This window comes from Bufo bufo, chromosome 5 (assembly GCF_905171765.1).
Source record: "Bufo bufo chromosome 5, aBufBuf1.1, whole genome shotgun sequence".
NCBI lineage: Eukaryota > Metazoa > Chordata > Amphibia > Anura > Bufonidae > Bufo > Bufo bufo.
The window spans coordinates 257,284,151-257,310,738 of record NC_053393.1 but is presented as its reverse complement, the minus strand read 5'-3'; the positions used below and the strand labels follow the sequence as shown (position 1 = coordinate 257,310,738).

Sequence of the window (26,588 nt, the reverse complement as noted above, 5' to 3'; positions counted from 1 at the left end):
CACAGCAAACCTTCTTGCCACAGCTCGCATTGATGTGCCATCCTGGATAAGCTGCACTACCTGAGCCACTTGTGTGGGTTGTAGACTCCGTCTCATGCTACCACTAGAGTGAAAGCACCGCCAGCATTCAAAAGTGACCAAAACATCAGCCAGGAAGCATAGGAACTCAGAAGTGGTCTGTGGTTACCACCTGCAGAACCATTCCTTTATTGGGGGTGTCTTGCTAATTGCCTATAATTTCCACCTGTTGTCTATCCCATTTGCACAACAGCATGTGAAATTGATTGTCACTCAGTGTTGCTTCCTAAGTGGATAGTTTGATTTCACAGAAGTGTGATTGACTTGGAGTTACATTGTGTTGTTTAAGTGTTCCCTTTATTTTTTTGAGCAGTGTATATACAGTACAGACCAAAAGTTTGGACACACCTTCTTTTACACCTACACATACGGATGGAGTAGAGTTAACACTCCTGTTTTCTGATATTTCTGAGTTGTGTTATCTAATCTAAGCAAACACCTTCAATTGCTTTTCAATGGCTTTTGTCAACAAATTTGAGTTAAGAACTGGAGTGCTAACCCTGCTCCATCTGTATGTCTAGTGTTCAGCTAATCGATCCGAATTTCAGGGAAAATTCGATTCACTGCGAAACCAAATTTCCTCGTGCTTTGTCTTAGCGAATCGATTTTCCCTGAAATGGTATAAAAAACGTTAAAAATAATCATACTTACCTCATCCATTTACTCGTGCCGGGCCAGCTGCTGCCATCTTGATTTAAGATCTCGCATGAAATCCGGTGCGTAGTGACTAAGACGTCACCATGTTGGCGGACGTGATGACGTTATCAGGGGCCGTGCAAGATTTCGTGCCAGATCTTTAATCAAGAAGCCAGTGGCCAGCCTGTCGCGAGCAAATGGATGAGGTATGATTTAATTCATTTATTTTTCTAATTTAACACTGTTATTACTGTCAGATGCCGCGATCAGCTATCAACGCAGCATCTGAGGGGTACAATGACGGGGAGCGGCGCAATTGAAGCTTCTTGTCATTGCACCCACTACTTACAGAGAAATGCGCTTTGTGACAAAGGAATTTGTCACAAAGCAAATTTTTTTGTAAGATTCTGAGAAACAGCCGAATCGAATTTTTTAATAATTAGCTCATTTGTACATATGTCCTTGAAAAACCAGTCCCATGTTTTTTTTTTTATCTCAGACTTCAGTTACTGCATCATGAGATAGGACTAACCATTCTGTCCTTATACTTATATCTTTCCCAGGAAGCCAGTCCGACACCAGGGACCCCCGACGATCAGCGGTTTGAGAAGACACTGGCACTCCTGTGAGCTCCGCAGTCTTCTCACAGCGTTTCCTAGGGCAGTGACAACATGTTCATTGGTCATGTGGCCTAGGAGCAGCCCCGTAGAAGTGAATGGTTTTGAGCTGCATTACCAAGCACAGCCACTATACAATGTACGACCGAGAAGGCTGCAGCACTCACAGGAACACCAGTGCCTTCTCAAAACAGTAGATCAGCGGAGGTGCCAGGTGTTGGACCGCCACCGATCAGATACTGATGACCTATCCTGAGGATAGGTCATCAGTATTAAAATCTCGGAAAACTCCTTTAATGACTGTAGAATGTAGAATCTGACATAACTCCCTGGAAAATATGTCAATATGCCAAACCAAAATGTTTTTTTTTCTGAAAAGAACAGAAGGACTGCTTTTTTTAAACTTTTCATAAGGAATTGTCACAATACCTTTTTATTTGAAGCGTAATAATCAACAAAAATATTTCTGTTTGCAAAAAATAATGTATTTCAGAGGACATTTTTTTATATAGTATAATTTAGAGATAACTTAGATAATAACAATAAATAGATATAAAATAAAAGCCTTTTTATTAGAACATATGATATATTAGTTTGTGGTCTCTTTAGATAGAGTATAAATTATACATCAAATATACAGAAACAATGGAAACAAAGGAATATCAAAGAAATTGATTCACAAACAAAATAGCAATAAATATAGTGGAAAGTATTGTAGATGGTAGACGTACAGTGCAGTCATAATTCCAATGTATGCAAAGAGAATCTGTCACCTCGATTCTGGCCTGTTATCTGCAGTTAGACATAAGTAGCACTACAGATAAAAAGTCCTACTGCTGCTTCCCTGCTGACAACACTGAAAACCTGCACTGAAATACACACTCCGTACTGTTGGAGAGGAATAACATACGCATGCATACCTGACAAGGTATTTCAGTGCAGCGTTACACCTTCTTGACATCCGCTGTATATGAACAGCAGGTGTCACGTCTTTAAATATGGCACATTCTCCAGAGTGGAGTGAGCATCATAGCCACTGGCTGTTTCACACAACAGACACCCAGGGCTAATGTCTGCGATCAGCGATAATGCTGATCACAAACATTTAACTCCTCACAAGCCATGGTCATATTTGACCATGGCATCGGAGCTAGAAAAAACGGGAGCACAAGCTCCCTGGAACACCTTCCCCTTGCTGAGATCGGGGAAGGTGTTCCTTAGTAGAAATAGGCTTCAGCCTGTACAAGGCTTCCAGGCCTATTACTGCTATGTTCCAATCCTGGCCTGCAGGTGCAGCACTGCACTGGAATATACTGAATTTTCTATTCAATAACGGATTAAATTTCATTATTCAAGACAAATGGCAATCTAATGATTGCGTATTGGGGTCCTCTTGGGTGCCTACAAAAAGTAAAATAGAAAGTAAATTAAATGATTTTAAAAATAGCAAAAAAAAATATTTAAAATTCACTCTTTTCCTCTAAATAAAAATAAACAACATCATAGGCATCGCCACGTCAGGAAATGCCCCTACTATTAAAAAAACATGCATCCCATATGGCAAATGGTGTAAGGTTAAAAAAAAAAAAATACAAAGTTGTCATACACACTCCAAAATGTTATCAATAAGATCGTCCCGCAAAGAATAAGACCTCATATAGCTCCATAGACATAACTATAAAAAATAATGGGGGTCAGAATATGGCAATGAAAAGAAAAAAAAAATGTTTCCAAAGTTTTTATTTTTTTCAGTATTAAAACACTATATAAAGAAAGAAAACTATATAAATGTGGTATTTTTGTAATCATATTTTCCAGCTTCCCACTACATAGTATGCAATAAAAGGCAAAAACTGAAAACTGCCATGTCAGGAAAAGGTTAAACAGTGACAGCGGGGAACGGGGGACAGTAGGAAAAATAAAAAGTAGCAATGTGGACTCATGTAATACTGCAGTTTATAGTCCAAGATCGTCGTGACCGATTCCCTTTAAGACATAAACAACCATAAGCTGGATGAAGCTGAAGCCATAGGGGATGTCCAACCTGCAATATAAATGTGTGACTGCATGAAGCAAAGAAAAAAACACCTTCTGAAATCCCCTCTGTTTCAGCGACAAGTTTCCTGTCGCCAATGTTTCTGGTTCTCAAGGGACCAGAAGTGATGACATTCTGTTTGTGGCCATGTGAACTCTGTCAGCCAATGAAGCTCTCAATGATGATCTGTCCCCAAGTGGCTTGTGACCACAGAGACTCGGCAGAGGTGCTGGAACTGAGGGGCTTTCAAAAGGTGAGGGTTTTTTGCTGTTTTATGTAGTTTCCTGACACTTTCAAATTTTTTGGAGGTTGAGCAACCCCTTTAATTGGTATGTACAGTTTTGATGCAGTCTTCTTATTTCTCCAATTAATCTAAAAACTTCGTTTTTGTGTATACAGCTCCAATGCACAACTATGTGTTTTCACCAATACATTCAAGCCCTATGTTTAGTCAGATCCTCTAGTCATGTGTTCTCTACTCTGTATATTAATAGGAAGGCAAGTTCAGATGGAAAGCAGTAACACGCGAGCTGTAGACAAAAAACAATACATTTTATCAAAGGGATTATCCGAGTTTTAATACTGATTACGTATCCTTAGGAAAGATTATCAGTACGTGATCGGTGGGGCCCGACACCGTCACCACCGCCGATCGGCTGTCTCAAAAGGCTGCAATGCTCTGGTGAGTGCTGTGGCCTCCTCACAGCTTACTAACACAGTGCCGTCAATTGGATAGTGGCTGTGCTAGGTACTGCAGCTCAGGCCCATTCACTTGAAATGATATAGGCTGTGTCTAGGCCATGATGCCGATGAATGTGACATCACTGGCCTAGGAAGAAGCTGCAGCCCTCATGAAGCACAGCGGTCTCAACAAACAGCTGATCGTCAGGTGATCTGGGAGTCAGATCACCACCAATAAGATACTGATGACCTACCCCAAGGATAGGTCATCATTATTAAACTCTCGGACAACCCCTTTCATCAGTAATATTTGCAGAACTGTTTTGTGATTTCTTGCATTACATGCATTAGTGCAATTAAAATGGTTTCAATAGTGTACAATGCATTTAAAGGGGTTTTCTAATGAAGACAGCCATTATCCCAATGCCTGTCCTGGGAATCATAGAGGCAGATCGCCCGCACAGGACTCCCTTCTATGAGCGAGTTCAGAGAGCTGCTCTCTCAGCGTGGCTCCCCTTCTGTCTGATTTGAGCTGCCCCTGGATTACACGGACAAATGTTCATGGGAATGGCGACTAGGGATGAGCGAATCGACTTCGGATGAAACATCCAAAGTCGATTCGCATATAACTTTGTTCCAATACTGTACAGAGAAGGAGCTCCGTACAGTATTAGAATGTATTGGCTCCGATGAGCCAAAGTTATTGCTTTGCGAAGTCTCGCAAGACTTCGCGTAATAAATTCATCAATTAATTTGTACTGTAAAAAAACATATCCCGAATGCGGATTCGGTTGCAAGTGGTACTTTGGAACCAAACCCGAGTTCTGGAAATGTTATTTTACAGTACATATTAATTCATCTGAAGTCGATTCGCTCATCCCTAATGGTCACCATGTAATACAACATTTTCCCTGCAGTAATGTCTTGTTGGCTGCGGCTCCCCTAGCAGAATCAGTGTTTGTCAGAGGTGTCGAAGAGCAAGACTCCGTCGATCAGCATGGTGGCCACATTTTGAAATGGGCTGTCTCTTGAGACTACCCCTTTAAAGAGGACCTTTCACCGATTCTTACCCTATGAACTAACTATACAGATATGTGGAGCGGCGCCCGGGGATCTCACTGCACTTACTATTATCCCCGGGCGCCGCTCCGTTCTCCTGCTATGCCCTCCGGTATCTCCGCTCACTAAGTTATAGTAGGCGGAGATACCAGTCCCTAAGTTATGGTAGGCGGAGTCTGCCCTAGCGCTGGCCAATCGCAGCGCAGAGCTCACAGCCTGGGAGGTTATTTTCTCCCAGGCTGTGAGCTCTGCAATGCGATTGGCCAGCGCTAGGGCAGACTCCGCCTACCATAACTTAGGGAACGGAGATACCGGAGGGCATAGCAGGAGAACGGAGCGGCGCGCGGGGATAATAGTAATAAGCAATGTTATATAACAGTGTGTGCACAATGTACATGGCTATCTCTACAAAACACCCTGGACATGACAATCTAACACGTTATGTGACAAGCATAGTCCAGACTTAAACCTGAGACAAACGTTTCTTTATAAAGTATCCAACCAGCTTCTGAGGTCTTTGTTGATACTCTACCAGGACATCATGAGGACTACTGATCTGGTCTCCATTCAAGCGATTCAAGAGTGTGACACAAACCACCGCAGCTGAAATGACATCACTGGTGTTTAGTAACACACCACAGGCGATGCATACAGAATTATATCAATCTGCTTCATTGGGTAATCACGCTGACCAAAAAAGCTGCCACCCAACAGAGCTGTGAAAGCATGGCCTTTAGGACAGTCACATTTCTCATCATTGCTTACTGATAACTTTTCAGTTTTATCATTTAGGAACAAACTTGCATTTATACAGCAGGACGTAAGGCACAATCACCAATGCATACACGGACATGGCTATAGACTTGCCTAGGTGTGTACGTAGCCAAAGTCCGCAGAAAATAACAAAATAAGTTGATAAATATATAGGTAGTGCCCGGTACAGAGATGCCAGATTACATCATGCTTATATTATACCAGCAACATATAGCTGAAACTGGTGACAGACCGTCTAATGGTATAATACATAAGCCGACTATAGGGGGTTGCGGGTGTCGGATTTTACCGTGCCTGATCCTTTGTTGAATACCAACTGCTGTCAGGGGAGATTCTGAAATTAGCACGCATGTTTAAGGGAGAGGTGGGTGACAGAGCTATTAAATGAACAATCATTTGAACAACTATATCATGCTTTTTCTAAACTGGTTTTCTGGCACTGTTATGTTTATGTCAGGTCATGCTGGGAGCTGTTGTCCTGCAGCCCGAGACCTCTGTTTTAATGCATGTGTTTATAGTACTCTGGCATAACAACATGTGTCAGAACATTTTCTGGGCTTTCTATGAACACATTATAATTCAGCAGTTTGCTGTAAGTCAGCAATTTGTATGATATTAAAGGGGTTGTCTCATCTTGCCGTTACTAAGGGGAGATGAGAAACAGTCCCAACACCAGCCAGCTGGGAAACAGTAGAGTGCTCTGGCGCTTGCTATTTCAGTGGCTCCCATTGCGTTACATGAGAGCTACAGAAACAGAGCAAAATAGCAAGTTATGTTGTGTCCCTAAGGGCCCATTTAGAGGGCCGTAGTGCTTTGCAGATCCGCAAAATATGGATACCGGCCATGTGCATTTTGCAATTTACAGACCGCATATGGCCGCAACCATAATAGAAAATGCCTATTCTTGTCCGCGGACAAGAATAGGACATGTTCTATCTTTTCCGCGGAGCCGCAGAACGGAATCGACAGCACACGGTGTGCTGTCTGTATCTTTTGCGGCCCCACTGAAATGAATGGGTCCGCCCCTGTTCAGCAAAATTGCGGAACGGATGTGGACTCATTCATACGGTCCTCTGAATGAGCCCTAACTCATTAGTTAGAGCATAGCTTGCTGTGCTGCACTGTTTCTCTAGCTCTCATGCACCACAATGGGAGCTATGGAAACATCGAGAGCCAAAGTGCTCTGCTGTATCCCGGCCGGGTGGTGTTGGGACTGTGTCTCATCTTGCCTTAGTAACGACAAGATGAGACAACCCCTTTAACTGGATAATTAAGATCAAATACACTGACTGTACCTCGCAGACCACTGATATTACACATTGCTGCAAACACGGAGGACTCCATCTCAATGTTTCTTATCCCAGCCTCATACGCTGCTTTCAAGTACTGCATCTTCTCCTCTTCCGTGTAGGAACAGATTGCTCCATCAAGACGTGCTTGACCTATTGGTGTAAAATATTGCAAAAACAAAGCTCAGAAGCGCTCCTCTCCTAGTAACATGGGCATTCATAATATAAATGATTATAATGTGGTGAGTTTGTGTCACAGGAGCAGTGTTCAGCCACTGGCCTTATACAGACTTTCCACCTGGTGTCTGCTGCATGCGGACAAATCCTGTTCACCTCCAGCGATAATGGACTCACAATTTTGAGGGCAATAACCCACAAATCTGTGCGGCTGCTGCAGTGGGTGAGGATTCGTCTGCATACGACAGCTGCATTGTGACTACCTCATGGAAAACGACCCTTAACATCACAGAAATGTATCTAGGCCTGTCTACAGTATTTGGACTCTTTCATACATGCATATTTACCTCAATATTCTGCATTAGAATTTGCAAGCCAAAATCAAGAGACGGTGCAAAACACAGAAAGGCACAAATCTTTCCATAATAGTTTTTCTCGTTTAGGCTCCATTTCTGTTTGTTACAAATGCTGATGTAAAATACCACCCTAATATATGTGCCCAGGATTATGAAATCGAGGCTATCCTCAGGATAGGACATCAATATCAAATTGGTGGGAGTCTGTCTTCCTGCACCACCCCAATCAGCAGGTACTGCCCCGGCACTGGCACTACACAGCCTCTTGTGTTGTGTGGTGGACGGAGCTTCTCCCATGCACTTCAATGGTAGCCGGCACCAGAGCTACAAGGTGACAGCTGATATTGATGGCCTATCCCGATAATAGACCATCAATATCAAAACCCATTTAATGGTGGTATCACACACAGTAGTTTTTAATACAATTCGTTAAACCAATGCAAGAACTGGGTCCAGAATGAAGCAGAAGTCCTTCCTTAATATTTCCCAATCCTTGGGAATTCACTTGACTGGTGGTGTTTTTCAAAAAATGCTGTGTGTAATACCAGCCCAAGGGCTAATAAAACATTAGGTTGGTGTCTGACCGCAGATCTACTGTGCTGTACTCACATCATCCTTTGAGTATAATACAGTAAACCCGCAGTTCGTCAGGAGATGACAGCATCATAATTCACTATAATGCTGTGATTTTGGGTCAGATGTCCTCCGGGAGAAGCATAAGGTCCATTGTTGTCAGACCCCCACACAAAACCATCTGATACCGACCTTAAGGAATTACTACAAATTCTCACCAATGACAGCACAGCTTTCATTTCTTACAGTGAGCCTAAAATATGAGAGTTGCTTGACTGGTTTCAACAGACTCGTTTTTCTTTAGACCGATTTCATAACTCTTCTTCTATGTTCTCTGATATATGAAGCAGAAAGAATTATTTGAAAGGGGTTTTCTAGGAGTACAATATTGGTGACCTATCCTCAGGATAAGTCATCAATATCTGATCAGTGGGGGTCTCCTGGAACCCTCACTGATTGGCTCTGGTGAGTGCGGTGGCCTCCTCATAACATGCCAATCATAAAACCATGCATTGTATATAGTGGCTGTGCTTGGCATTGCAGTGAAGGCCCAGTCACATTCATAGGCCATGTAACTGATGAATGTGACCTCACTGGCCCAGGAAGAGGTTGCAGCGTTCAATGAATTGCTGTGGTTTCCTCAAGCAGTTGATTGGCGGGGGTACTGGGAGCCGGCCCCCCACTGATCAGATATTGATGAGCTATTCTGAGGATTGCACTCCTTGAAATCCCTTTAATGATAACTGGAATCCCAGCTGAACAGAGCTGTGCCGTAACTCTGTAATGTTCTGCTCTTTTTACATCTCTAACTAATGCAAGCAAAAGATTTCCCAGAAAATGAGATCCGTGTAAAGTATGCTAAGGACGCTGACTGTATTTCATGATAGGTTCACATAATATTACCAATAGATCAATAATAACTAAAAATATTACACAAACCTTCATAGAAATCCAGTGTGCACATGGTGCTTCCAATGACTGTATTGAACTCATTGATCTCCTCACTGCACTGAGCCAGCTCTTGTGCTAAGTCCTTGTCGAGTTCTGTACTACGGATCACTGTCTTCCCAAGGACTATCTGCTCAAACTCTGGCTTAAAACAAGGACTCACAGACTGGCCTGTAATCACCACAGATCCTGGATCAATACCTAAAGAAAAAAACAATACATCTTACACAAAGTGGAGACAGTAAGATTGAAATCCTGGATGGTGGAACTGAAAGATGTTGTGCAGGAATGGGGGACCACTTTACCGGATCTGTATAGAAAACATTACTTACCTGCTTTCCAGTGCTGGCTCTACGATCATTTTTCTCCCGGCCTGTAATGTTCTGCTGGGCTATCTTCATGTAAACATCCGGTTTGACATCACCACAGGCAATCACCATCCGGATCCACTTGCGTCATGTGACCATTTTTCATGGAGTAAAGGAAGCCGGTCACTGCTGCAGCCAGGAATTGGCTGGGGCGATGTCACACTGGATATTTACATCAAAGCGGAGCATCACCAGTTGGGGGAAGAGGGAGTGGGGAGCTAGCACCGTGAAGAAGGTAAGTAATCTTCCCTTTACAGGTCCCCACCCCCCATTCTTGCACAACCCCTTTAACCACTTCAGCCCCCCTAGCTTAAAGAAGACCTTTCACCAGAATAAAGTATCTAAACTGACTATACAGACGTGTAGAGCGGCGCCCAGGGATCCCCCTGCACTTACTGTTATCCCCGGGCGCCGCTCCGTTCTCCGGTTATAGCCTCCGGTATGTTCATAGTTAGGCTCCACCCAGGGGAACCTGCCACAGTCTCCTTCTCCTATGCTGTAGCACTGGCCAATCGCCTGGCTATGAGCTGAGCGCTGCGATTGGCCAGCGCTACAGCATAGGAGAAAGAGACGCCGGCAGGTTCCCCTGGGTGGAGCCTAACTATGAACATACCGGAGGCTATAACCGGAGAACGGAGCGGCGCCCGGGGATAACAGTAAGTGTAGGGGGATCCCTGGGCGCCGCTCTACACGTCTGTATAGTCAGTTTAGATACTTTATTCTGGTGAAAGGTCCTCTTTAAACACCCTTAATGACCAGGCCACTTTTTACACTTCTGCACTACACTACTTTCACCGTTTATTGCTCGGTCATACAACTTACCACCCAAATGAATTTTACCTCCTTTTCTTCTCACTAATAGAGCTTTCATTTGGTGGTATTTCATTGCTGCTGCCATTTTTACTTTTTTTGTTATTAATCGAAATTTAACAAAATTTTTGCAAAAAAATGACATTTTTCACTTTCAGTTGTAATTTAAAAAAAAAAAAAAAACGACATCCATATATTAATTTTTCTCTAAATTTATTGTTCTACATGTTTTTGATAAAAAAAATATGTTTGGGTAAAAAAAAATGGTTTGGGTAAAAGTTATAGCGTTTACAAACTATGGTACAAAAATGTGAATTTCCGCTTTTTGAAGCAGCTCTGACTTTGAGCACCTGTCATGTTTCCTGAGGTTCTACAATGGCCAGACATTACAAACACCCCAAAAATGACCCCATTTTGAAAAGTAGACACCCTAAGGTATTCGCTGATGGGCATAGTGAGTTCATAGAACTTTTTATTTTTTGTCACAAGTTAGCGGAAAATGATGATTTTTTTTTTTTCCTTACAAAGTCTCATATTCCACTAACTTGTGACAAAAAATAAAAACATTCATAAACTCACTATGCCCATCACGAAATACCTTGGGGTGTCTTCTTTCCAAAATGGGGTCACTTGTGGGGTAGTTATACTGCCCTGTCATTCTAGGGGCCCTAATGTGTGGTAAGTAGTTTGAAATCAAAATGTGTAAAAAATGACCTGTGAAATCCTAAAGGTGCTCTTTGGAATGTGGGCCCCTTTGCCCACCTAGGCTGCAAAAAAGTGTCACACATCTGGTATCGCCGTACTCAGGAGAAGTTGGGCAATGTGTTTTGGGGTGTCATTTTACATATACCCATGCTGGGTGAGAGAAATATCTCGGCAAAAGACAACTTTTCCCATTTTTTTTATACAAAGTTGGCATTTGACCAAGATATTTATCTCACCCAGCATGGGTATATGTAAAATGACACCCCAAAACACATTCCCCAACTTCTCCAGAGTACGGCGATACCAGATGTGTGACACTTTTTTGCAGCCTAGGTGGGCAAAGGGGCCCACATTCCAAAGAGCACCTTTGGGATTTCACAGGTCATTATTTACACATTTTTATTTCAAACTACTTACCACACATTAGGGCCCCTAGAATGCCAGGGCAGTATAACTACCCAACAAGTGACCTCATTTTGGAAAGAAGAAACCCCAAAGGTATTTCGTGATGGGCATAGTGAGTTTATGGAAGTTTTTATTTTTTGTCACAAGTTAGTGGAATATGAGACTTTGTAAGAAAAAAAAAATCATCATTTTCCGCTAACTTGTGACAAAAAATAAAAAATTCTAGGAACTCGCCATGCCCCTCACGGAATACCTTGTGGTGTCTTCTTTCCAAAATGGGGTCACTTGTGGGGTAGTTATACTGCCCTGGCATTTTCCAGGGGCCCTAATGTGTGGTAAGTAGGTAAATGACCTGTGAAATCCTAAAGGTGCTCTTTGGAATGTGGGCCCCTTTGCCCACCTAGGCTGCAAAAAGTGTCACACATCTGGTATCGCCATACTCAGGAGAAGTTGGGCAATGTGTTTTGGGGTGTCATTTTACATATACCCATGCTGGGTGAGAGAAATATCTCGGCAAAAGACAACTTTTCCAATTTTTTTATACAAAGTTGGCATTTGACCAAGATATTTATCTCACCCAGCATGGGTATATGTAAAATGACACCTCAAAACACATTCCCCAACTTCTCCTGAGTACGGCGATACCAGATGTGTGACACTTTTTTGCAGCCTAGAGGTACGCAAAGGGGCCCAAATTCCTTTTAGGAGGGCATTTTTAGACATTTGGATACCAGACTTCTTCTCACGCTTTAGGGCCCCTAAAATGCCATGGTATAAATACCCCACATGTGACCCCATTTTGGAAAGAAGACACCCCAAGGTATTCAATGAGGGGCATGGCGAGTTCATAGAAATTTTATTTTTTTTGCCACAAGTTAGCTGAAATTGATTTTTTTTTTAGTTTTTTCTCACAAAGTCTCCCTTTCCGCTAACTTGGGACAAAATTTCAATCTTTCATGGACTCAATATGCCCCTCAGCGAATACCTTGGGGTATCTTCTTTCCAAAATGGGGTCATTTGTGGGGTGTTTGTACTGCCCTGGCATTTGAGGGTCTCCGCAATCATTACATGTATGGCCAGCATTAGGAGTTTCTGCTATTCTCCTTATATTGAGCATACGGGTAATGAGATTTTTTTTTTCCGTTCAGCCTCTGGGCTGAAAGAAAAAATGAACGGCACAGATTTCTTCATTCGCATAGATCAATGGGGATGAAAAAATCTCTGCCAAAAAAAAAAAAAGGAGGGGAAAGGCGTCTACCAGGACATAGGAGCTCCGCCCAACATCCATACCCACTTAGCCCGTATGCCCATGCAAACCAGATTTCTCCATTCACATCAATCGATGTGAATGAATAAATCATTGCCGGGATTTTTTATTTATTTTTTTATATACAAAGTGTTTGCCAAAGTATATGAACACCGCCGCCTCCTCAGCTCATATGCCTCAGCAAACGTATCTTTTACTGCAGAGGAGAAATCTCGTCTTGCAGCGCTGCATACACCGACTTTTGTGTAATCTGACAGCAGCGCAATGCTTCTGTCAGAATGCACATCAGTGCTGCAGCTAGTCGATCGGTTTGTCCACCTGGAAGGTAAAAAAAAAAAAGAAAAAACCAGGCCGCAACGCAATAAATTAATTAACTTTATAATAAAATTTGAACGGAACATATAAACTTTATTTAACTTTTTGAACTGAAAGTTAACTTTTTTGCTTACCGGTGATTTTTTTTTTTTTTTACCTTTATAGGACAAACCTCTCCTTCCCCATGGGACAATGTGCAAAGCGCAAATCGGCCAAAGATGTGGCGAAGTACATTATGCACTTTGTCCCAGGTAAAAGGAGAGGTTTGCAGCAGCTGTGAGTGTAAGGGCCCTAATAGCCCTGTGTGCCTGTCCTGTGAGATGCAATCCCTATGCTAAGTGTACCTGTGTGTGGTACTTCCGGAAACACTCCCCTAAGCATAGGGCAGGGTGGTCAGTGCAGTCAGGACAGAAATAGCGGGTGTCACGCCTTATTCCACTCCTGCAACAGACACAACATCTTTTTCGGGGTGACGGTTGGGTTGAGGTACCAGCAACGTCATTGGGGAAATATCGCTCGTAAAGACGGCTCACTACACTGGTGGATGGGGCCACGGAACCTCCTGGATACAGGAGGTTCTCGATGATCTCTTCCTGAAATTTGAGGAAGGATCCTGTTCTCCCAGCCTTACTGTAGAGAACAAAACTATTATATGCAGCCAATTGAATCAAATATACAGACACCTTCTTATACCAGCGTCTGGTGTGTCGGGAAACTAAATAGGGAGCCAACATCTGGTCATTGAAGTCCACCCCTCCCATGAGCAAATTATAGTCGTGGACTGAGAGGGGCTTTTCAATGACACTGGTTGCCCGTTCAATTTGTATTGTCGTGTCTGCGTGAATGGAGGAGAGCATGTAAACGTCACGCTTGTCTCTCCATTTCACCGCAAGCAGTTCTTGGTTACACAAGGCAGCCCTCTCCCCCCTTGCAAGACGGGTGGTAATGAGCTGTTGGGGGAAGCCCCGGCGACTAGGTCGCACGGTGCCACAGCAGCCAATCTGTTCTAGGAACAAATGCCTGAAGAGGGGCACACTTGTGTAAAAATTGTCCACATAAAGATGGTACCCCTTGACAAATAAGGGTGACACCAAGTTCCAGACTGTCTTTCCACTGCTCCCCAGGTAGTCAGGGCAACCGACCGGCTCCAGGGTCTGATCTTTTCTCTCATAGATCCGAAATTTGTGGGTATAGCCTGTGGCCCTTTCACAGAGCTTATACAATTTGACCCCATACGTGCTTGCTTGGGATGTATTGTTTGAAGCCAAGGCGCCCGGTAAAATGTATAAGGGACTTGTCTACGCAGATGTTTTGCTCAGGGGTATACAAATCTGCAAATTTGTTGTTGAAGTGGTCTATGAGGGGCCGAATTTTGTGGAGCCGGTCAAAAGCTGGGTGGCCTCTGGGACGGGAGGTGCTGTTGTCGCTAAAGTGCAGGAAACGCAGGATGGTCTCAAATCGTGTCCTGGACATAGCAGCAGAGAACATGGGCATGTGATGAATTGGGTTCGTGGACCAATATGACCGCAATTCATGCTTTTTGGTTAGACCCATGTTGAGGAGAAGGCCCAGAAAAATTTTAATTTCATAAACTTGGACTGGTTTCCACCGGAAAGGCTGGGCATAATAGCTTCCCGGGTTGGCGGCTATAAATTGAGTGGCATACCGATTTGTTTCTGCCACGACTTTGTCCAAGAGCTCCGCATTCAAGAACAGCTCAAAAAATCCCAGTGCCGAACCGATCTGAGCTGTCTCAACCCGAACTCCAGACTGGGCGGTGAAAGGAGGAACTACAGGTGCGGCTGAAGTTGGGGACTGCCAATCAGGGTTTGCCAGCACCTCAGGGACTCTAGGGGCTCTACGGGCCTGTCTGTGCGGTGGCTGCGACGGGGTAACTACTGCACGTGCCACCGTACCAGCTTCAACTGCCCTTCTGGTGCTCGCCACTTCACCATGTTGTACGGCAGTGCTGGTACTAGGTCCAGGGAGGGCTGCGCTGCTGGTGTATGCCTCACCACGTAATCCCTCACCACTCTGCTGCCCTTGAAACGGATCCTGCGCAACCTGTGGTCTAGCGACACAGGGCCGAGTACGCCTGGTGCTATCAGGGACCTCAACCTCCTCGTCCGAACTTTGGGTCAGACTGCCACTGCTTTCTACAGGTTCATATTCTGACCCGCTAGATTCGTCAGATGAGGGTTCCCATTCCTCATCCGACTGGGTCAGAATCCTGTAGGCCTCTTCAGAAGAATACCCCCTGTTTGACATTTGGACTACTAAATTTAGGGGTATTCCTAGAGACTACCCAAGAAAATAAGCAAGCCTGTCTTACAAATGGGAGGCTAGCGAAGTACCGAAGGCCGCTGCGATTGATAAAAAATATCAAAACTGATATTTTTATCGCCGCAGCGCTTGTAAAGTGATTGTGCAGTGATCAAAAAATATATATTTTTTTTGTCACTGCGGCGGGGCGGGCGTGGGTGAACGCACGTGTGGGCGACCGATCAGGCCTGATCGGGCAAACACTGCGTTTTGGGTGGAGGGTGAGCTAAGGTGACACTAATACAATTATAGATCTGACTGTGATCAGTTTTGATCACTTACAGATACTATAAAAGTACAAAAGCTGATTAGCGATACGCTAATCAGCGAATCAGTGACTGCGGTGCGGTGGGCTGGGCGCTTACCGACGCTAACTACCTAACCAAGGGGCCTAAACTATCCTAAAACTATAAGTCAATACCAGTGGGAAAAAAAAGTGACAGTTTACACTGATCACTTTTTTCCCTTTCACTAGGTGATTGACAGGGGCGATCAAGGGGTTAATTGGGGTGATGGGGGGTGATCTGGGGCTAAGTGTGGTGTTGGTGGGTACTCACAGTGATGTCTGCTCCTCTGCTGGAACCAACCGACCAAAAGGACCAGCAGAGGAGCAGAGAAGCCATTTAACACCTTATATTTCTAAATATAAGGCGTTAGATGGCTTGTGATTCGATTTTTTTTAAATCAGCAACCTGCCAGCGACGATCATTGGCTGGCAGGTTGCTGACTAAATACTCCTCTAACTTTTGCCGGCTCGCGATGTGCATGCGCGGGCCGGCTCTGACCGAAATCTCGCGTCTCGCGAGATGACGCACGGATGCGTCCAGGAGGAATGAATCGACCGCCTCCAGGACGCATCCGTGCGTTAGGCGGTTAAAGAGTTTATTCCACTTTGTCGTTTCTAAGGCGAGATGGGACTATATGCTGACCACAGACATGATTGTTGCTTGCTGTCCTCAATGGGGCTCACAATCTAAGTTCCCTATCAGTATGTCTTTGGAGTGTGAGAGGAAACCGGAGTGCCCTGGGGAGACCCATGCAAACGAGGGGAGAACATACGGACATGGTCAGATTCAGAACCCTGGACCCCAGTGCCACGGTGCTGCCCTTTTATATGTTACTTCTGCTAGTTCTTTTTTAGTTATACTTTAAGAAAAATAACTGAAATAAAGTGGCCTAAATGGGAGGAAATGCTTAAAAAACCCAAACACTGTGGTGTGTTTAGAACCGGGGAGCAATTCTTCCGCATGTGATCCTTTGCTAACAGCAATCCCCAGCAAAAATGCATACAATGGAGGATGTCGGCAGTGGACCACATGCACCACAAAGGCATCCTACACAAGATGGGATAATGTGCGGGTGCAAATATACAAATACATAAATCACTACGGAAAGTGCACCACAATAATATGCAACTGACAACTCTGGCTAATCCCTCAAGCTGATGTTAAGAACTGAGACTTTAGCGAATGTATTCCTGTCAGAAACACATTGCTTTTGCACCACCGTCAAGGTATAGAGTCCTACCACTAGACTACCTACGGTGTGTGAACACGGTCTGAGAGGTGCTAAGATACAACTTACAGCCAAGCTCCCACATAACTCCATAGTGAGATCACTTAGGTAGTGGGCTTACAGCCTTATCATCTCTTCCACTACCCGAGTGATCTCACTATGGAGGTATGTGGGAGCTTGGCTGTAAGTTGTATCTTAGCACCTCTCAGACCGTGTTCACACACCGTAGGTAGTCTAGTGGTAGAACTCTGAGATACCTTGACGGTGGTGCAAAAGGGATGTGTTCCTGACAGGAATACATTCGCTAAAATCTCAGTTCTTAACATCAGCTTGAGGGATTAGCCAGAGTTGTCAGTTGCATATCATTGTGGTGCACCTTTCGCAGTGATTTCGCTTGGGGGACACATGGGGGCAATAACACCATTAATATGTATATTTTAGCATGGTTTTGCTCGTTTTTTCTATCCCCCCCCTTTTTTTCTTGCTTTCCCGCTCTTTTATTTCAGGTTTTTATGAAAGGGTTAAGTCCTGTCAGAATTAGCTGGTTTTAGCCGGTCTCATCTGAGCCTTGGATGTCAAGCAGGGATCCTCTCTGATTGGTGCAGCTGGTTGCTGGGGGAGATTTCTGGACAGCTGATTGGTGTGGATGCCAGCGGCGGGAAAGTTTAGTCCTTAAAAAGAGGGTTTCGGCTGCGCTTCTGGGACAGTTTTATCAAGACCGGATTGTCGCCCCGCCCTCCCTCCCTATTCTTATGCTTATGTCGCTTTGCTTTATTAGAGGGGCTGTATCACTCAGCTATTGCTGAGTGGATTTCGGTAATTATTGGAATTTCTAATGGTTATTTATTTATGAATTTGAAGTTTTAATTATTTATTAATTTATTTACCCTTAATAAAGCATTGCGGCCATTTTTATTCCAACACAAGGTGTCATGTCATTATTTTTGTATTTATTATGGTTTAAGTTATTAAGTCTGAAATGGGTCATTTGCCTCCATGAGCCATTGTGTACTGCTGGTAGCATTCTGTTGCACCTGGTAGCCTGTGTCACATGGCCTGCTATAGGTAGGCTTACAGCCTTATCATCTCTCCCACTGCCTGAGTGATCTCACTATGGAGGTATGTGGGAGCTTGACTGTAAGTTTTATATTAGCACCTCTCAGACCGGTGTTCGCACTCCGTAGGTAGCTTAGTGGTAGGAACCCGTGCCACGCTGAGATACCTTGACGGTGGTGCAAAAGGGCTCCGATGTGTTCCTGACAGGAATACATTGGCTAAAGTCTCAGTTCTTATCAGCTTGAGGGATTAGCCAGAGTTGTCAGTTGCATATCATTGTGGTGCACCTTTCGCAGTGATTTATATACTTATATACTTTAAGATAACCTGCGCAGATGGGTAACAAAAGCCCGTAGTTTCCAAGTACGCAGATTTTTGCACTATGGTATGAGCTGTGTCGCTGCTACAGTACTGCCACATATACCTGCCCAGAAGTGAATGAATTCCTATTAACATGTCATTGCTTTTCTGTAATTTTTACAAAAAATGGCGGCCAAACAATTTTTGAAAGTCGCAACAGAAAATGTGATTTTAGTGTGATGTGTGAATACACTCTTACAGACACAGGAGACCACATACATTTTGATTAATTAGATGTTAGAATGGGTATTCCGCTTGTTAAAAGTTATCCCCTATCCATAGGATATGGGATATCTATTAGACTGGTGGGGGGTCCTACTGCTAGGATCTCCACTGATCATAAAAAGGAGTACCAGGTACCCCTTCGGAGTGCCCCGAAATAAACGGAGTCAGGTTGAGCAAGTGCACTGCCGCTCCATTCATCTCTATGGGAGTTCTGGAGACAGCCAAGTACAGGGCTAAGCTATTCCCAGAACTCCCTTAGAGATGAATGTAGCAGCAGTTCACATGCCTGACCAGTGGAGGTCCTAGCAATAGGACCCCAGACGATCTAACTTTTAACAACCAGAATACCCCTGCAATGGGACAGCACCAATTCACAACACACCTAAGGAAGCTGCAGCTCCTAAGCAGTGATAAATATGGGGATTTGCTCCACGTGCTATGGATCACAATTACTATTCTTTTTATCTATTTGTCTATTAAAGGGAATCTGTCATCAACTTTATGCTGCTCATACTAACGGCAGAATAAAGTAAAGACAGGTGAGTTGATCTCAGCGGTCTTTCATTTTAAAGATAAAAGTAAGTGGTTGCTGAGAACCAACATCACAATCATTGCAGACTGGGCCTGGAAAAGAGTCACGGCCACGTGAGAAGAGTCACGGTTACTCATAAATTCTTCCTCTCCCCGCCCACCTGCTGATGATTGTCTTCTGCCCAGTTTTCTCCTTTTCTCTCTAGGAGAGAACTGCCAATCATCAGCAGATGGGCGGGAGAGCAGGAGATTATGAATAACCAGGACTCTTCTCAGGTAGATTTGACTCTTTTCAAGGCCTGAGCTGCAATGATTATGATGCTGGTTCCACTTACTTTTAGCTCATGAGTGACACGCTGCTGAAATCAACTCACCTGTCTGTACCGTTGGTATGGGCAGCATAAAGTTGATGACAGGTTCCCTTTAATAGACAAATGTCTATTAAATATATGTCCTCAATCTTTAGCTCTTGGTTTATTCCTGTATGTAGGTGTTTTATTATCATATGTATTAAAGGGGCTGTCCCACTACAACAATGTCTGATCAATGGGGATCCAACTGCTGAGGCCTCCACCAATCACTAGAACGGAGGACTGTGTTTCCACATTTGAATGGAGCAGTGGAAACGTATGCGCTCTGTCACTCCATTCAACTCTATAGAAACTGCTGTAAATAGCTGAATACAAGTGTTCGGCTATCTCTTGCAGCCCCATTAAGCTCACTGTGCTATTCTGTTTCTCTAACTCTCATTCACTTCCATGTGAGTTACGAAAAGAGTGAAGCGCAGTGAGCTTGGCTGGTACTGTAAACCGGACCTCCTCTCACAGCCTGGATGCTGGGGCCTGAAGGATGGATTTACACTGATCAGCGCTCCCCATTCTAGAGGTAGGTGCGGGTCTCAGAAGAAGATCTTTCAGATATGTATGACATGCTGTGGATATGACATAAATGTCTGAGATGATAATACCCCTTTAAGTAGGTGTTTTTATCAGTTCACGTTATACACTGACTTTACATTAATATTTACTCCTCGTCACATCCATTTTCCATATTATCAAAAGTAATAAAATGTAATAAAAATGTTATAAAAATTTCATTTTACCTATACCTCCCGATGTACCAATACGAATAACGGTGACATCCTTGCATTTAGAATGATATAGTAATTTGATCAGTTCATGGAGCATTATAGAAATAGATGGAATGCCCATGCCATGCTGAAAAAAGAAGCAAGAACGAAGTTAAAATAAAGTTTGTTTACCCTGTAGATGTATTAGTACATTACACAAGTCATGTAAAAGTATTATTTTCCACTTAACATAATTTTTACTTTAGACAAAACTCTATTATAGTCCCTATTAGGGGTACCGCATTTTTTGACTATTAGATGCACCTAGGACTTGGAGTAGAAAAATAAGAAAAAACAATTTTTTATCAGACACAGACCTTCAAGCTCCCTCAGCCTCAGACAAACCTCCAAGCTCCCTCAGCCTCAGATCAGACACTCAGACCTCCAAGCTCCCTCAGCCTCAGATCAGATGCCAGACCCTCAAGCTCCATCAGCCTTAGATCATACCCCCCAATCTCCATCACTCATATCAGGCCCCCATCAGACTCATATCAGACCCCCATCAGACTCATATCAGACCCCCATCAGACTCATATCAGACCCCCATCAGACTCATATCAGACCCCCATCAGACTCATATCAGACCCCCCTCAGACTCATATCAGACCCCCATCAGACTCATATCAGACCCCCATCAGACTCATATCAGACCCCCATCAGACTCATATCAGACCCCCATCAGACTCATATCAGACCCCCATCAGACTCAGATCAGACCCCCATCAGACTCAGATCAGACCCCCCATCAGACTCAGATCAGACCCCCATCAGACTCAGATCAGACACCCAGCCTCAGATCAGACCCCCATTAGACTCCAACCATCCTCTGGGTACTTTCACATTAGCGGCAGGGGAGTCTGGCAGGCTGTTCCGGCAGGTGAACAGCCTGTCGAATCCGTCCTGCCGCTAGTTCACGTGTGTCGTAGTTTTAGTCTGGCTGCCTCTCGCCGTGCGCTGCCGCCGGAACTCTTCCCCCGCCCCAATTATAGTCAATTGGGACGGAGCTGCAGTCCGGGGGCACACTTGAACTAGCGGTAGGACGAATCCGACAGGCTGTTCACCCGCAGGAACAGCCTGACGGATTCCCCTGCCACTAGTGTGAAACTAGCCTCAGATCAGACCCTCATCAGCCTCAGATCAGACCCCCATCATCCTCAGATCAGACCCCCATCATCCTCAGATCAGACCCCCATCATCCTCAGATCAGACCCCCATCATCCTCAGATCAGACCCCCATCAGCCTCAGATCAGACCCCCATCAGCCTCAGATCAGATCCCCATCAGCCTCAGATCAGACCCCCATCGGACTCACATCATCCTCAGATCAGACCCCCATCAGCCTCAGATAAGACCCCCATCAGCCTCAGATCAGACCCCCATCAGCCTCAGATCAGACCCCCATCAGCCTCAGATCAGACCCCCATCGGACTCAGATCAGACCCCCATCGGACTCAGATCAGACCATCAGAATCAGATCAGACCCCATCAGACCTTGATCAGACTCAGATTAGACTGCCATCAGCCTTAGATCAGACATAAAAAATAATAATAATACACTTACCTCGCTTGCTCCAGACGGCACTGCCACTCACTGCTCCCTGTTCTTCTTCCAGCCCGCATCGCACTGTGACCTGATGTTGGACAGCTGTATGCAGTCAGGACACACTGCAGAGCGGGGCCCAGAAGAAGACCAGGGAGGTGGTCATTACCAGCAAAAATAACCTGTTTTCAACCACTAATCTGCTACTGGTTTTTATGCTGTGTATTTTACTGTGTGAACATAACATACGGTAATAAATAAAAATGCCCCCGAACTGTTATAATATGGACAATGCAAGTATATACTACAATTTACAGTCCCCCTTAAAGGGACAATAAACCTCTAAACACATAAAAAATAAAATAAAATAAAAGTTATAAAAATGTTCACCAGAATGGGATCACAAAACCGGAAGGGGATGGGCCTTAGTCCCCACTAACTGTAACTGAGTCCATAGCCTGTAAAGTGTTAGGAGAGGTCCAGAGAAACTCCAAGGCAACAATTACAACAGGGATAGGTGAGGATTGTATGGTTGATGTCTGCATTTACTTTGTGGTCAAACCTTTTCGAATTTTAATGTAAAAGTGAAATGAACATAAAAAAAAAAAAACTGCAGTGAAACTGCTGAGAAAATACAACTCTTAGGCCTCTTTCACACGGGCGTTGTGGGAAAATGTGCGGGTGTGTTGCGGGAACACGTGCAATTTTTTCGCGCGAGTGCAAAACATTGTAATGCGTTTTGCACTCGCATGAGAAAAATCGTGCATGTTTGGTACCCAAACCCGAACTTCTTCACAGAAGTTCGGGCTTGGGATCGGTGTTCTGTAGATTGTATTATTTCCCCTTATAACATGGTTATAAGGGAAAATAATAGCATTCTGAATACAGAATGCATAGTAAAATAGGGCTGGAGGGGTTAAAAAAAAAAAAAAAAATATTTAACTCACCTTAGTCCACTTGATCGCGCTGCCGGCATCTCCTTCTGTCTCCTTCTTTGCTGATTGTAGGAACAGGACCTGTGGTGACGTCACTCCGGTCCATCACCATGGTAAAAGATCATGTGATGACCGAAGTGACGTCACCACAGGTCCTGTTCCTACAATCAGCAAAGAAGGAGATGCCGGCAGCGCGATCAAGTGGACTAAGGTGAGTTAAATTATTATTATTATTTTTTTAACCCCTCCAGCCCTATTTTACTATGCATTCTGTATTCAGAATGCTATTATTTTCCCTTATAACCATGTTATAAGGGAAAATAATAATGATTAGGTCTCCATCCCGATCGTCTCCTAGCAACCGTGCGTGAAAATCGCACCGCATCCGCACTTGCTTGCGGATGCTTGCGATTTTCACGCAACCGCATTCACTTCTATGGGGCCTGCGTTGCGTGAAAAACGCAGAATATAGAGCATGCTGCGATTTTCACGCAACGCACAAGTGATGCGTGAAAATCACCGCTCATGTGAACAGCCCCAAAGAAATGAATGGGTCGGGATTCAGTGCGGGTGCAATGCGTTCAACTCACGCATCGCATCAGTGCGGAATACTCGCCCGTGTGAAAGGGGCCTTAGTATTACCTATAGTTTGTACAAATTACCCAGCTTTCCCGAGACCCTAAAAGGCACATATAACTAGCTAAGGCACAATTTGCCGGCTAGAAGGGGGATTTATTTCAGTACATTTAGTATCCAGCAGTCCCTATTACATGTCCACATGCTATGGTTACCCAGCTTTCCCGGGATCCTGATAGGAAAGGCAAATATCACATAATTTGGGAGCAAGAATGTTTTTTTTTTTAGGTACATTAAGTATCCAGCAGTCCCTATTACAGCTCCACATGCCATTTTACTCAGCTTTCCTGGGATCCTGAAAGCCACACAACTTTGGAGTAAGAGTGGGGTTTTATTTTGGTAGATTTTATATTTAGTAGTTCTCATAACTGCTTCACATGGTATGTTACTTAGCTTTCCCAAGACCTTGGAAGGCAGAGGTGGGAAAAATATGGCACAAAACTTTAGGCCTCATGCACACAACCGTATCAGCTTTTGCGGTCCGCAAATTGCCGATGCGCAAAACACGCATTCCGGCCGTGCGCATACTGCATTTTGCATATGCTCACATCCTCCCCTTTGTCAAATTCTTGACTGCAAAACGGACAAGAATAGAACATGTTCTTTTTTTTTTTGTGCGACCACAGAACGGACATATGGATGCGGACAGCACACGGGATGCTATCCGCATCTTCTGTGGCCACAAAAATGTCTTGTACTGTTGCCACTGAGTCAGTGAGGTACAGCTGGCTAGTGTTACTGTGTGCACTACTATTGGTACTACTGGTTCTACTGGCACTGCGGCTGGCACTGTATGGATTTCATATTACTGGAAACTAAGAGATTCAATACATCAAACAAAATGGCCACTCTCACTGTGCAGACAAAGTGTAAAGCCCCCTCTTCCTAAACGTCTTGGCACACATGCACTAGCATCAGAAGTAAGAGAGGGAGGGGGGAGAATACATGGCTGCAGCTTAGAATACACTGCTTTTCTATTTTAATTTTTATGGTCTGCAATTGTGATATAGGGCAAGAGAATTTCAAGAAAAATAAGATCATTTTACATCTGTCGTTCTTTTCATTTATTTGGATGCTGGTTTACTGTTCCTTTAAGATCTATAGAGGTAATGGATGACCTCCTCAGACCAGTGATGGCCAGTTCGCAGTGTTCGCCTGCGAACAAATGCGGGCTGCCATCTTGACTCACAAGTCCGGCGATGCACAGGTAAGCCCTTACCTGTGCCGGTCTGAAACAAATGCGGTCACCGGGAGCAGGCAGTTCCGAGAACAGCCCGATGAAGGCCCCCGGTGGCTGTTCTCGGAACTGCTTGCTCCCGGTGACCGCATTTGTTTCAGACCGGCTTCCGGCACAGGCACAGGTAAGGGCTTACCTGTGCATCGCTGGACTTGTGAGTCAAGATGGCAGCCAGCATGTGTTCGCGGGCGAACACTGCGAACTGGCCATTACTGCTCAGGACTACCTTCTATTAGCCAAAGCTGGGAGCAGTTATAAAAAGTGCCTTTCGCCATGGAAGAAGTGGAATGCCTGTGATTTCAACAGACACCCTCTAATAGAACCAGAGAAATCACTAATTATTTTGTAATAATAGAAACTATACCCAAACAGCAGCCTTTAGGATCTAGACATTAACGTGAATAAAGCTTCAAACAGGTGACAGAGCACAGGAATTAGCTTTTTATTTTTCTCACTTTTTAAAACATCTTTAAGGTGCTATGAAGAGCGTCTGGAACCCGTAAGAGTTCTCTTTAAATCTAATCCTGCCACAAATGCTGTGTTACAATTTAGCAAGATTAATGTTCCAAACAAAGGTTTCATCTTCTGTCCAATCAGAGAATGCAGATCCTTTGCTTGAACCATATACACCTAGGGATTGTTGGAGATAAGCAATGATACAAGTAACTTACACTGATTGCTAATACTGGTCCTACTTTGTACATGGCATAACGGTCAGTTCCTGCACATATATTGGCAATATCATCTTTAGGGTCTCCCAGATTCAATTCTCCAGCAATATACTGAGTGAAAGCTTTCATCCTCCACGGGCTCCCTCCAACACATACAAACTGAAAAGAGAATGGCAAAGTAGATTAAATAATTTAGTATATTTTGTACTCTAGCGTATGCTCAAAGTTTACATTTTACTGTCATTTTTACACCCTTTCTTGGCAGAGGAAATACCGCACTGCTTTTTTCTTGCAGTATCATGACTATAATTTAGGATAGCTTTAGGATTTTATCATATTAACATCAATTTGCAACTAAATTTAAACAATTTACAAATTATGTTACAGGAAATAGAAATAAAAACTAAACAGGAAACAAGATAACAAAAAAATAAAAGGGAGGGTTGATATAAGCATTCAATTAGACTTTTGATCATTCATGATTGCTTTAGTCATCTCTCACCTTCACATCACCAAAAAGGGTGGGAAAATCATGTGTATTTGTTCCAAGATCAAAGTGGTACAATATGTCTTCTTTCATTTCCTCCAAGTGAGGATTAGGAAGGTGAATGCACCCTGCTTCTCTAAGAAAAAAGAAGAAATAATAACTCTTATTAAAGTATTGAAGGGGTTTTCCTTGCTGCATACAAATAACCACTTACTGTATACTGAACTGTCATACAGCGCTGTAAGTAAAAGGGGTTGCCAACTGAACCCGGACACATCCCCTTCTTCCCCCACTACCCCTCACTGACATCAGTATGATGCTCTCATTTGCCCTGTGCTGAATCGCAAGGGCTTTTTCTGGAGATCCATTGTTGTACCGGGCTCTTCATGGGTAAGCTAGGTGGAGGCTTCCACCTAGCAGTGAGCCCAGTAACGTCACCGGCACTAATGGGTGGGCTTTAGTGCTGCTGTAGCCTGTAAGCCCGCCCATCAGTGCCGGTGACATCACCGGGAACACTGCTAGGCAGAAGCCTCCGCCTAGCAGTGTAAAAATGTAAACAAAAAAGCCCTTGCCCTGTGCGATCTAGCACTGGGCAAGGGAGAGCATTGGAGCATGAAATGCTCCAATGCTCATAACAGGGGGGCTCAGTTGGGGAAGAAGGGGATATGTTTCAGCTCTGAACCCAGAGAACCCCTTTAATTTGTCTATCAATTCCTCATCGTATTCAATCTCTTTACTTGCTGTAGAATGGAAACATTCTTGTTACCGTCCAAATGACCTACTGTAACAGATTGTCTTCTAGAAAGAGAACAGTTCTTACTCTAACAATATAAGAAAAGTTTCAGTACAGT

General features: G+C 44.0%; 1 protein-coding gene and 1 long non-coding RNA gene across 4 annotated transcripts in view; both read right to left on the bottom strand.

Annotated features, from left to right (window-relative positions):
- Positions 1 to 1,911: 1,911 nt before the first annotated feature.
- LOC121001191 lies at positions 1,912 to 4,751 on the bottom strand. Its single transcript, XR_005778999.1, has 2 exons — positions 3,575 to 4,751; positions 1,912 to 3,522 (listed from the first exon to the last, which is right to left on the bottom strand). It is a non-coding gene; the product is annotated as an uncharacterized LOC121001191 (long non-coding RNA).
- Positions 4,752 to 4,755: 4 nt separating this feature from the next.
- The window catches only part of UPP1 (uridine phosphorylase 1), a 41,291-nt gene continuing 19,458 nt past the window's right edge, over positions 4,756 to 26,588 (bottom strand). The window contains exons 3-9 of one of the 3 annotated variants that reach the window (XM_040432146.1): positions 25,753 to 25,873; positions 25,251 to 25,409; positions 20,205 to 20,319; positions 9,215 to 9,424; positions 7,176 to 7,322; positions 5,469 to 5,709; positions 4,756 to 5,093 (exon numbers count right to left, since the gene is read on the bottom strand). In XM_040432146.1, coding sequence (XP_040288080.1) covers positions 5,570 to 5,709; positions 7,176 to 7,322; positions 9,215 to 9,424; positions 20,205 to 20,319; positions 25,251 to 25,409; positions 25,753 to 25,873 — 892 coding nt within the window. In that variant the 3' untranslated portion in view covers positions 4,756 to 5,093; positions 5,469 to 5,569. Of the gene's footprint in view, positions 5,094 to 5,466; positions 5,710 to 7,175; positions 7,323 to 9,214; positions 9,425 to 20,204; positions 20,320 to 25,250; positions 25,410 to 25,752; positions 25,874 to 26,588 lie in introns of all 3 variants that reach the window. The other 2 variants (XM_040432147.1, XM_040432148.1) reach the window with 2 other exon arrangements.